This window comes from Leptosomus discolor, chromosome 8 (genome assembly GCF_034619465.1).
Source record: "Leptosomus discolor isolate bLepDis1 chromosome 8, bLepDis1.hap2, whole genome shotgun sequence".
Lineage (NCBI taxonomy): Eukaryota > Metazoa > Chordata > Aves > Leptosomiformes > Leptosomidae > Leptosomus > Leptosomus discolor.
The window spans coordinates 33,038,333-33,051,215 of record NC_141398.1 but is presented as its reverse complement, the minus strand read 5'-3'; the positions used below and the strand labels follow the sequence as shown (position 1 = coordinate 33,051,215).

The following is a 12,883-nucleotide window of genomic DNA, read 5'->3' as shown; positions in this document are numbered from 1 at the left end:
TTATTTATTTCAAAATAGACCCAGTATTTAGCATACAAAATTTCCACATTGCTATCATGTGAATGGATATGTGTCTACACTAAATGTTGACTGTTATAGTTAATAATCTCCTCAGAATATTGCATTTATCCTCCCTCTTAAAGGCAGAGCTTGGAGCCCAGTTTGTTTGTACTAGTTGGAGATTTCAGTATAGACATATGGCTAGATCTTATATGCAAAAGTAAATCATGTCAGGTTAGTTAAACAGAAACACCCCTTTGATCACTGCAGCAGATAAAAATTGAGGTTTGTCTTTGTCACTACGACTCTCAGTTTGGAAAATCGATCTGGCCAAATGAAGCATTTCTACAGCACCTAGCACCATGCTCTGCAGGGGCTAGAGAGGAAAGCAGCATGTCTCCAACAGGGATAATCATATCCATAGTCTCCTCTTTGGGTTAATCGTTAGCTTTCTGAATGCTTCCAGTCTGCCTTCTGTTCGTGTGGGAATACTTTAGGGGATCCTCTTTATTTACAGCCAACAGATTTATATTCCATGAGTGGCTGCAATGGATTCGTGAACGCCAGCACCGCTGTTTGGGAAATTCACAGGACATCTGGAATAATTTGATGTTTTCATGTCAATTTTTTTTTTTATTGTCAACATTTTCCCATTAGTGAAGGGCTGCAAGATTTGGATGCACTTTTCTTACAGGAATAAGCCTGAAAGGGCATGGGTTTGTAGCTCTGACTTGAGTCTAGTGGTGGTGCAACCTGCCAGACTGAGCATCACTAGGGATTGTTCTAGCTAGGTTCAGTTTTCTGGCTTGAAAATTAATTGTATTTTCTTCCATTGCTCCTGAACACACAGGGTGATCACAAGCTGACTGAAACCCCTTTGAACCCACAGTGACAGACAAGGGTAGATCTATGAGCAACGCAAAAACAGGCTCCTGAGACTGAGTTCAAACTTCTTCAGGAGTTGTTCTTCTCTATGTTCAGCCAGAGAAATGGGTCAGGTTACACACTCAAATAAGCATTTTCCATACAGAAGATAACATTGTCCTCCCCTCCATATGACAAAATATTTAGCAGCCTGAGAATGTGGCTGCTTTAGGACTGTTTCTTTTCAGAAATGTTTGTTTTATTTAATTTTGAAGGGGGGATGGGAGGTGTCACAGAGAAGAGCCTCTCCCTGGCCCATGATTAATATAAGGCTGACCATGAACAAGATAATAATAGCCCCATCCTCTAGGAACCAGGCCTCTCGTTAATTGTTTTATTGGCAATTAGTCACCATGTGTCACCAGACTGTCACCACCCTCATGTTCATTTTTCATGATTTTTACAGAAAGTTACTGCTGACTCTACAGGGTGTAACAAGAGCTTCTGTTTATTACCAGGCTTTTCTTAGCTCTTCGAGGACTCGGTTTTGGTGTCCTGGTGAGGCCAACAACTGGGTCAGATGTTTGGGTTGAATATGTGTTTGGGTCTAACTACGCTGCACCCTAGTACAGACTTTCCTGAACTAGACCTGTGACTTGGAGGGCTGAATCCCTACTGACTGAAATTATGCCTGCAGTTACAGAGGCTAATTGTGATAATGTGGAAAGAGAGCGAGAGAAAACCACATTTAAAAGAGCTGGTTTGAGTGCCTCAGAACTGAACAAAACCATACGTGGGTTCTGATGAAGCTGCTTGGGTTTTTTTTTAATGTAAAAAAGTGGCTGTTCACCCCATGCTCTTAAGAGGAAACACAGGGCTTTGCAGCTGGATTGGTTGGTGCACAACCTCCAATATCTCATCCTGGTTGACCCTGGGCTAGTCACCCAGCCTGCATCAGCACCTCCCTACCTCCAGCACTGCAGGTCTGCGCAGGGACGGAGGACACTCTGCCAGTGGCACCTGGCTGCAGGCTACTGTAGCAAGCACCTGGACTGTGGAAAGGATAGGGAAGGAAGGATGTATCTTTTCCCTTTGCTGGGAAGCCACAAAATGGATGGGGATGGTTGTGGATATCTGCAAGGATACTTTGGTCATGCAAAATACGGTCATTTTCCTGTCCAGGAGGCCTCAGTTGCTGCAAACTAAAGCTTGCAGAAACCCTTGTTTGACAATGGACATGGTGAAATCATAGTCCCCTCCTTCCCTCAGATATTTTGATAATAAAGGAATTTCTGACGGAAAAGCATTGCACTAATTCTGTCCCCTCCCAAGCACCACCCTTCTCTGCTTCTTCAGAAACTGATGAAGTAACGGGCCACAACTTCAGACACTTTGCTCTAAATAAACATCTGATTCAGCATAAGATCATGGCAAAAGAGATCTCATCCTGAAAGCTGTAAGACAGCCTCTCTCCATTTAAGCATCGCTAGCTGGTCCGGCATTTGCAGTAGGCTACATTTCCCATATCGCATCGCTTTGGGACAACCTAGCCTTAAAAAGAAGAGGCCACCCTGCAAGTTAACAGAACTGAACCAGACTCTGCTAAGTGCAAGGTAGTGGGAGAAGTATTTTTCTGCAAGGCTTTGCCTTTGTGCATCTGACAAACCTGGTTCAGCTTGATCCACTGTGTAGTGTTAAGAGAGAAGTAATTGGAAAAGTGATATTGGCTTAAACCACAGTATTCATACACAATTTCATAAGCCGTTTGTGGAATTCTGTTTTGCCACTGTGCACTTAGCTAATTCTTTACCAAATCCTCCTATCACCCTCACCAAAGCACCCCACCCTCATTACTAGAATTAAAGAAAGAAAACAAAACACAATGCCCCCCTCCTCCCAACTCCAAAATTCGTCAGTTATAAATAGTTTAACTTATTCAGCTTTAGTTAGTGAAGTCTGCCTCTCTGCTTCTAAGCACTTGAAACCCCTTCCTGAATCCCTCTGAGTTCAGCAAAAGAGGTTCTGGTTTTGATAACTTCTACACCTAATTCTCATGTTAGAGCATTTTGAGCTACTTGACACTGAGATCAGCCACACCGTGAGTCCCCAGAAAGAAGGCCATGGGCTGGCTAGATGGTATGAGAAGCTATCTAGCAATCGCTTTACAGGAAACATTTCCTGGCATATTTTGTTCTCTCCTGCTCCTGCTCAGATACATTGAATGTAACAATTAACATATTTAACATAGAAAGTGTTAAGGAGCTGGCTTTCAACATGTCCTTCCACCTCTCCTGTCTGAATCACATCACACGTCTCTGTTTAGCCTATTAAATGGGATACTGTTAAAGTTATGTCCCGAACAACTTTTTTTAATCAGTTTCAGTTAGTAAAAAAAGATTTAGCCAACAGCTATTTCCCTCATGTGGGCTTGCAGCTCACAAACAAAACAGCTCCCTGAAGAGCAAGAACAGAGTTCATTGAGGAACGTGCTAATTAAAGCTGGATGAGTTTCCCTCATTAGGTGTAATTACTTTAGGTTTTGCAGGCTGTCTTCTATGGGGTGTCCTTCCTGGCCGATGTGTTGAGACTAATTAAGAAACTGCGATGTGCTAAGTGCATAATTTCCAGCAGAGACCTTCTTTTCAGTGTCCTGGCTTTCCCAGTGTCCACAGTAAGTAACCTCTGTATGTAAAAATAATGTTCGCATAAATGGTTAGGGGTGTATAGTATAACATGCACATGCACAAAATAGATAAGAACTGTAGGCTTTTTTTTACCACTTGAAAATTAATTTGGATCATTTAGAAAAGGAAACAGTGCTGAGCCTGTCATGGTTGAATGTAAAGCCTCTTGCACAAACTTCAGGGTTACTGTCCCCAGGCAAACACAGATTGACCCCAAAGGGTATATGAGGTGTAACCTCTCTGTAATCTCGTGGTCCAAATAGCTGGGGATTTATCGACTTAGGGCGTTCCTCTAAAGGGCAGCACAGGACATGAGGGGGTACCTAAGAGGCAGCAATATCTCACATTTCCTCCTCTGACTCCAGTGTGGCTTTGAATAAGTGCTGGAGAGAAAGAGATTCACGGGACAATGATTATAGTCATAGGCAATGTCAGATTCACCACAAACCACCTACTCCCTCACAGACAATGCCGTTTATTGAAATGCTGTTTATCTGGTGCTGTGGGGTGGATGGGAACCGATGAGTCACTGGTACGTGTAGGTATCCCTCTGTGTGAGTGAAGCCTGCAGCCACCTCTGAATCTCAAAGGGCTGAGAAGTGCTGCTTAAACCTGGTTCACAAGCAGCTCAGCCAGCTGGCTGGCTAAAAAAGTCCTGCCAGGGATGGAGACAGAGAGAGCAGCTAATTTATCTTGCCTGTACAGCAGTATTCATGATGCTGCTGTCATATCCCCGCCAGGCATCCTCACCATGCCCACAGGACCGAGGCACAGGCTAGTCTCATTCTTCCAGCACCTCAGTGCCCCTGATTTTCAGCCCCAAGGGCGAAGTGTGCTCAACTACAAAGCGAGGCCAAAAAGGTGCAAATCAGCTTCCAGGGTTCATTTCTTCCAGTTAACTCCTCCTGCTGTAAATCCTCTGTTGGGAAAAAAATGGGAGCCCACAGTGCAGTTTGCACTTGCAGTTTAGGAATTAGGCTTATGAATTGTGAAGATAACGGTAAGTTTTATGTGAACTGTCTCACCAAGATCTGGTTTTACTTTGTTACTGAGCAGAACAAATGCTGTGGCTTGACAGCCAATCCCTCGAGGAGAACTTCTGGACCATCAAAAGATCCCATCTGCAAAGAAAAAAAAAAAAAAGGTTTAAAGCTAATCTAGTATTCCTCAAAAAATGTCAGAGTTGGCAGTTTATAAAGGAGGATTTCTCACAGTATGAACACAGAACACTGCACCTCAGAGTGAATTCCTCTCTTTATGTTGTATCATGTGAGATATGTGAGCTTATCTGGCAATATCACCATTTTTCATGTAAGACGTTATACCTTCTCAGAAACGAATGCACTAGACAAATCCTGTCAATTGTGTTGGTCTTTCATTTTGAAATTTATTTCATTTCGTATTTTGGTTCCAGTTTGTGTGTATATCCTTTTGGACACTGTATACCTACAATCGAGAGCTGGTTTACCCCAAAAGCCTTGATGGAGTCATCCCGCTCTGGTTAAATCATGCTATGGTGAGTAAAAAACACCCCTGCCTCTCACAGAGAAGAGAGACTTTGCAATGCGTGTCCCACCATTGCGTTGTGTCACTTTCCAGAAGAGTTTCACGGCTTCTTCTTTCTCACCTCCTCCTTCCTACTTATCTGAATCTGATGTTGAGCTGCATGCAGAAAACATGCATGTGCTTGAAGTCGCCTCAAGAAGCCTTTTAGCACACAAGGAATGTCAGTGAATCGGTACTTGTCAAACCTCTGAAGTCAATGAAATGATATGTAGTCGTAAGGAAAAAAACCCAACCTCTTCTCAGTTATTGTAGCTCCAAAAATAACTTGTTTCTGCAAACAGAAGTCTGTGAAATACAAAATGGCTGGGAGTATAACAAAGAAGTTCTTAATTTTTGAAGAAGGTGAAAGAACCAAAGAACATCTGACAGCTCTACAGCTAATAAGCTAATGTGTGCACAGCTTTGAATAGCTGAATTGCAATGATTGTTTACAGATTTTCTATAAATACTTTCCAGATTTCTCCTTCATTTGCTCTGGCTGTTTTTATGATGTGTTGAATAATCACATATTTCTCATCAGTCAAGTGTAAGGAGGCTGATGGTAACATGGAAACCGTGGGTGGATTGTAAGGTCAGGGAGGCCTCGTGGGGCTAATGGGAAGGGGGAGAGAAGGGAGAGGTTCAGTACTAGACTGAATCAGAGAAGCCAAAAAGTATGAAATAATCGCACAGACTCATTTCTCTCCAGACTTCATTTCTTAAGTACAATGCTTTGCAACCCACTGCAGCCGTTCTCCATGAGTGTTGAAGGTAAATGCGTGAGGCTTCGGGGTTTCTGACTGAGGGCACTTGCTAAAGGTTTTGAGCAGCAACTTGATTTAGACAGGAGTATTCAGATACATCCAAAAACACATAGGCATGTCTGCATTACTGATATCTGAGTAATAAACTGCAGCCATCGTGCAATTTTAACCTTATCACCTGCTCTCTGCCCACCAATTCATCTCCACCAGGGTCTTCACGCGGCTCTCCAAACCTCTGCACAGATGCAAACGGGCATCACTCGCTCTCAAAACCATCACCCACAAAAAGAAAGATTCCTTGTGTCCTCAGCATCATGCTGGTTTCAGGTCTGGGATAGGGTATGGGTGATGGGTTGAAGTTTAAAATCTTCACGGCAGTGAAGGTGCTGGGGAAGGGGAGGTCACAGGGTGGAGCTGAGAGGAGATGGGCTTTGCTCCTTGTTTTAATCCCGGCACACAGCTGAGAATTTGCCCTTTCCATTTCCACATTTGTTTATGATATGGGAAGGTTGAGAGGTGCTAGAAGATACATTTTTGTTTCATGTGCAAGAAGTCTTTGCAGGGATCCCTCAAATGTATTCGTTATAACTTCTTTCTTATCCTACCTACATCTACATTTCATAACAGTCATTCTGACAACAACAAAAAGATTTTCCATTTCAGAAATGTCAAAAACAGGTGTTAAAAAAGGAAAACAATTCTTCCTCCAAATTATTTTGACGAGACAGAAACTGCACATAAAGCAAACCTCTATCACAACCTAGTATTTTATTTCTGAAGCTCTTAATACACCGCAGACATCTTGTGCTTGACAGTTCCTGGGTGGGAAATTTTCCTTCCAGTCACTATTGAGCATAAAACATCTGTCACAGCACACACTGATCCCTGCTATTGACAATCCCTACGTTTTGGGACACCTTCCAACAGGTGCCTTCAGGCTTAGCTGAGGCATTGCTTTCTTCCAACCCAAAATATCCACTGGGAACACTAGGAAGATCCAGGCAGCTACTGACACTTTAAGGGACAATCTCCAAATTCTGATTGCCAAGCAGATGATTTTTCTTTGGGTTCATTTCCTTGCACATTGCTCTGCTTTATGGCTCCGAGATTATAGATATTTCACGGCAGATTGAGGCAGCATCTAGCTGGCTTTGGTGGAAAAAGACATCGGTGTATCAGTAGTAGACGTCAGTGCCATATCATTTACAGTGGGAGTATTTTTTTTTCTCTTGGTCTATTTTAACGTTGTAAATAGGGGAAGCATATGCTGTTATGCAACTGAAGAGCGAACCTAAAAAATAATCATGCAAAAACACTTCAGGAATACCAAGCTCCCTGAGTTCGCAGTGATGCTGCAGCACTTCCCTTGCAAAAATCAACTAGCCACTTATTTTTCTCACATTTACTGCTCTTACAGTGGCAAAGTGTCGTTGCCCACCTGGTATCCCAGAGTCGTACAGAGAGCATTATAGTTTAGGCGTGTTTTCGCACTCTGAGCAAAAGCATTTTCTGGTTTGCAGAAAGGATGGCTAATGCAGAAAGGAATCTTGCTGATATTTGAAGGAGGCCAAATACTCCAGACTACCTGAGTTTCTCTCTTTGCCTTTCACCTGAGTTTAATCCAACAGCTGTGCCCCAGTTTCCACTTCTGTTTGCCTGGGATAATTATGTTTTACCATCTTTATACAAAGTTTTGATCTTCATGGGTGAACCTCCCCCCCCCCCCCCCCCCCTTATGTCTCAAGCACAACTATTTCATTTGAACAAGATTTTCAAAGTGGAAGATAGCTGAAACAAAAGATAAGCTGGCCAATTCATCAAGTGAAATTGTTTATTCCTTTCCTAGTCATCTCTTTTCAAGCAACACCTGGATGCTCTCCAGAAGGCGACTAACTGCTGGAGACAGCTTGGATTAAATGATATGCTTGTATTATTCAGCTTAATGGCAGTATAGGGCAACACTACATTTTGAAGGGGCTGACAGAATTGAATGCCAAACAAAGAGGGGCAATGGTGAGTCAGAAGAGATCACTCAAAAACATTTTAACATATAACAAAGATACACATCAATGTTGACCAGATGTGTTCACAAAAATGGTAATAGTACAATTGCCTTTTTGTAAAGGAGGTTTATATTCTCAGTCCGTAAGGCGCAGTTCTTGTAAAAAGCACAATTTTCTTTATTTTCAGGCTGCAGGTACGTTTAGTTTAGCCATCTCTTTTCCTAATTTATTCTGTAGCCGTATTACCCTCTCAACTTGACAAAAGTCAGCATTTTAGTGTTCTGGGCACTTCACTGACACATTGTTATGAACCGTGCATGTTCTGATACCTTGTAAACTAAATAACTAAGGATAAAAATGGAGGGATGGTATATGGAGGCACAGAAGAATAATTACTTACCTGGCATGCTTTCAGCAAAGATGACAACAGACCCCACATGGCCTGAGTCTCTTAAGCTCCTTTGCACTTTGCCCCAGTGCAGCCAAGCAGTATCTGAATGTAAAAAGAAAACACAAGGGAGTGAAAGAACAACCTAGGTGCATACAAGTAATTTCCTTCACTGAAACAAGCCACCAATGCCCTGACAGTAAGAATACCAGCAAGACTCACCATGTCCCCTCTCATCTTGGAGCTTCTTGGTATTGACAAGCTTCTTGCATTCTGTCCACCTAGCTGAATCATTACCTTCCCTAGCATGGACACAACTACATCAACAGAAATATTATTTTGGATCTGTATGGTTTACTCCCATCTGGAAAAGAAAATAAGTTACATGAATACAAATTACTCTTACACCTATGTCAGGGCATATATGTGAAGGATTATATCTTCCTACAGCTATTTTAGGAAGCTGTTGCATCACTAACCAACTAAGGGGGTGCAAAATTGATGTATGGAGCAGAACCCACTTGTCCAGGCCACTCTAACTGGACTCCTGCTCCAGGTGTGTACACAGGAACCACCTCAGGTTCATCTTTGACTATCTTAAACGACTCTCCTTGCAACTGGTGTTTAATGATTAATAATTCTTGTATATTTACACAAGACAGAAACATTTCCATTTGTTTGCATTTCACAGTATCTCAATTTTAAGCTGTCTGGCAACTACGGACATTCATAGGCTTCCAATTACATTCAGCCTTTGGCAAAGAAGAAGAATGTGCGTGTGAGGGATATGGCACATGAAATTAATCACCCGACACATTTAAGAGCAAAGATGCTTAGCTTTTCCCAGCACTGCATACATAGTTTTTTGAAGTTTCCATTTTTGTTGACATAAGCCCATTTCCTCAGGGAGAAAGTATGTGTTTCACAGACAAATGTTATGGCAGGGAATCCTCCCTGGCTGCTGTACCCCGGCGTCCGCAGGTGCAGTCTCCATAACCCACCCTGTGAAAGAACAGCTGGAGACAAATATTCCACAGCAAAGGATGTGTCACTTCAGTCTCATGTCAGCTTCCAGCTGCAGTGCAACACCAGTTTCTTAGACTTCATATCTAATGTCAGGGAGAAATTCAAATTCTGGCATTGACAAGGAGAAAAAACATTTGCTAGGAAGCAGCAGGGTATTTCACCAGCACCTTATTTCCAAAAACATATGTGTGCATGCAGGAAATGTTATCTCTGAAGCTCTTTTACCTTTGATCAAACAATTGGTCTGATGTTTCATCCATGTTTCACAATAACACTCCCAAACTACCTACACATTTCAGAAAAATAAAGTTGCTTTTCAGATGAGCATGAACAGACCTGGAAAGGGCAGAAACAGATAGTAGCTGATAGTTCACAGAGGAGTGCTGCTGGAGTTAAACTGAGCAATAGCTTCCTGACTAATTTGTCACCACACCTGCTCAGTAACAGGAATCCTTGTGCCTCCTGCTCTACCCATAAAATAAATCTGTGGTTCCCTGAAAATACACTGATGGCTGAGAATGTAAAAGACAGGTAGTAACTCTATGAGAGAATGATGTCTTTAATGAAATATGGCAATATACTAGTTAAGGAAATAAAACGAACGATAATGTTTAAGCCTCTCCCACCCTGAAAAATAGACAGGTTAAGAGAAGAAGAAAAATGTATAAGGACAGATTACAAAATAAAATTTTAAAGGAGGCATATGAATGAAGATGGCATCATAGCAAAATAAATCAAAAGTGGGAATTTGTTCCAAAATGAAGCCAAGAAAGGAGGGAGCATACAGAGATTCAGAAAATTATGAGGAATATAAAACTAAATAGAGGTTATGGTGACAGGAAGGCATTTAGTTTTATTATGCTCAGATAACACAGGCTGTAATTGTTTATGAAAGCATCCAACCCAAGGAAATTTCCATAGACAAGAGAATGATTCCCAACAAAGAACTGAATAACTGAGTAAGCATCTCAAGGGTCACCATCTTCATGAGCCTCGGAAGACAGCACTGAAGTGGGTTTTTACTTTTTCTTTGCAGTAACATACTGATGGAGAAGATACAAGCATGAATATGGGCCACGAGTGGATGTCAGCACACAAGCTCTGTGGGGAATTTGTCTGAAAGGAGAAACACGGGCAGTTTTTCAAAAGTGCTTGATGGTGTCCAACTGTGCCCAGTGGAGTTTAGTTTGGCCAGCGGTAACTGTTTGTGAAAAATTCCCCGCTAAAGTCTCAAATGTTAATGGGAAGCAGACACGGAGGGTATGTAAATGCAGACAAATTAGAAACAAACAGCTATGGTCAACCGAGGCATCATTTCCTTCTCTCTGGAGTCAAATGGGGTCAAACCGAGTCAAACTGCGACGCACGCGTTAGGCATACGAGTGATCTCAGCAGCTCTGGGGAGATTATTCATTTGCTTACAACTCAGCCTAGGCTGGAGCCTGCAGCCGAGCAGAAACTCTACCCAACTCCGTCTTCTCAGCCCTAGGAAACTTGTTTTTACTGATATTCTTAACAGCAAAATGAGGCTATAACATTGAAGAAATACACAAATTACTCAAAATAACATATACGGGAAGAAAGAATTCCATTTGGTTGTACCAAACAGTGGAAATAATACCCAGAGAGGACTAGTTATCTCAGTTTAAAACTCATGAACTTGAAACGTATCCTGGGAAACATACAACATAGGGTGGGAAACAAAAACAAAGAAGCAAGAGAAAGTTAAAATTTCATTCTTCTCCACAGGAGATGAGTTAACATGGCATTATTTCAGATAAAGTTCAGCGTACGTTTAAGAAATATTTTTCCCCTGTATTCATATGCCAGAGTTTATGAGCAACAAAAAGAATTTTGCAATTTCATAACTAGCTCAGCTTCACCTGAGTTTATCAGGAAAAAAGCAAAGAAGCCAAACCCAAATTAAAAATCATAAGTAGCAAAAAGAGCTACAGAGGATTTTTAAATCAAATGTTTGGAAACAGAATTCAGATTATTAGTGTGATTAGTTAGTAAAATGTCTCTGATAATTTTGAAAGCCCCATAACTTTTATCTTTCCACTGTACAAATAATTTTTAAAAAGCTGTTTAAAAGACTTCTGTTCTTACAAAAACTGTAAGCTTTCCTCAATGAGCAGAGGTTATTAGACAAGGAAATACATTAATATTTCAAAGAACATAAAAATAAGTACTAACAGGATTCCTGCCAAGAGAAGACAAAAGTTCTCTGATTCAGTTAGGTTCATTGATAGCCTGATCCGTACACACAGTTATTGTTTTAGCTTGTTTTCCTTACCTTGGAGTGAAATAGTTTTTTTCTCCCTCTGTGATAATTATTTTTGACAGTTTCACTGTTTATACGTGAAACTGAGAAACTGTTAATTGAAATGAAAAATGAGTCACTGTTTCCAGCAATTTTTGCCAATGTTTTGATCTGTGTCAATCTGAGCTTAATTATTAAGTTTTCTTTAAAGCAAGAGGAAAAACTATGTGTTTGAATTTCGCCCTGTACAAATACCACACTCTTCAGACAAATGTCAGTTTAAGGGTAAAAAGCACAGCTAAAGAGAGTTGAGAGTATATTTAATGACTGTGCGCTAGAGACCTATGATAAAATAACTCAAATGAGAAAATACATCTTTTTTTTTTTTTTTTTTTTTTTTTTTTTTTGAAGGATATGAGAAATCTTTAAAGCCTTTCAGCAGATACAATTAACCATGATTTATGGTCTATCACTAGTGATGCTGCCAAAGTCAACGTCTATCGGCTGTGAGAGGGAAATCATTTGGAAAGCCAATTGCATGCCAGAGGCGAAGAGCAGGCTTTGCACCCCATAGCCAGCCCTGTGTTCCCCTGCTGCCTGCTGTATAAATATGCATCTGCTGTTGTAAACATGCTGGGTTATTTGGTAGAAATTCCACTGTGATTTAACCATTAATGGACAAACCGGACTTGGCAAAAATATGTGAAGTCACCAGTAGACTCTGGGATAGCAGAAGTGCAAGGGAAGATTGTCCCATGTGTTTATTTGGCCTGGGGTGTATGTGTACATGAGAAGGAAGTGTGTGTGTGTGTGTGGGGAAAGCAGCTCTATATCCACAAAGGAAAAATGCTAAATCTAAAAGTTTTCATCCTGCGGGTGCAGGAAGTAGCTAAGAATTGTTGTAGAAATCTGTCTGGAGAAAGCATTTACATGGCAAGTTTAAATGGCCCTACAAGAAGCATGTCTAGTCAATATACACAGTGATTATTTCTAACTAGGAATAAGCTAACTGACTATTAATAAACAAAATTGGATTAATATATGGCAAAATATTTTTTAAAAGACACAATTATTTATACAGAAGATGCAGCACACACTTTAATAATTCGTGTGCCAGTGTCATCATTGGACTTAGGAAGAAAGCAGCTTTCCTATGCCACAAAAAATTCCTTTTTCTTTTCTTTTCTTTTCTTTTTTTTTTTTTTTCTGAATCAGGATAGACCCAAGGCCTTTAACAAAACAAGAGGCAGACAACTCCCCTCCTGAATGCTTTTGCTGCTCTTGGAGGTGGAAGCACTCTTGCAAGGAGCAGGAAGCTCGGCTTCAAGCCCCTGCGAATGAGGCAG

General features: G+C 41.1%; 1 protein-coding gene across 2 annotated transcripts in view; it reads left to right on the top strand.

Annotated features, from left to right (window-relative positions):
• The window catches only part of ADTRP (androgen dependent TFPI regulating protein), a 32,052-nt gene that overhangs the window by 4,187 nt on the left and 14,982 nt on the right, over positions 1 to 12,883 (top strand). For both annotated transcript variants that reach the window (XM_086469515.1, XM_086469514.1), the window contains exons 2-3: positions 3,401 to 3,535; positions 4,963 to 5,064. In XM_086469515.1, coding sequence (XP_086325641.1) covers positions 3,401 to 3,535; positions 4,963 to 5,064 — 237 coding nt within the window. The remainder of the gene's footprint in view (positions 1 to 3,400; positions 3,536 to 4,962; positions 5,065 to 12,883) is intronic.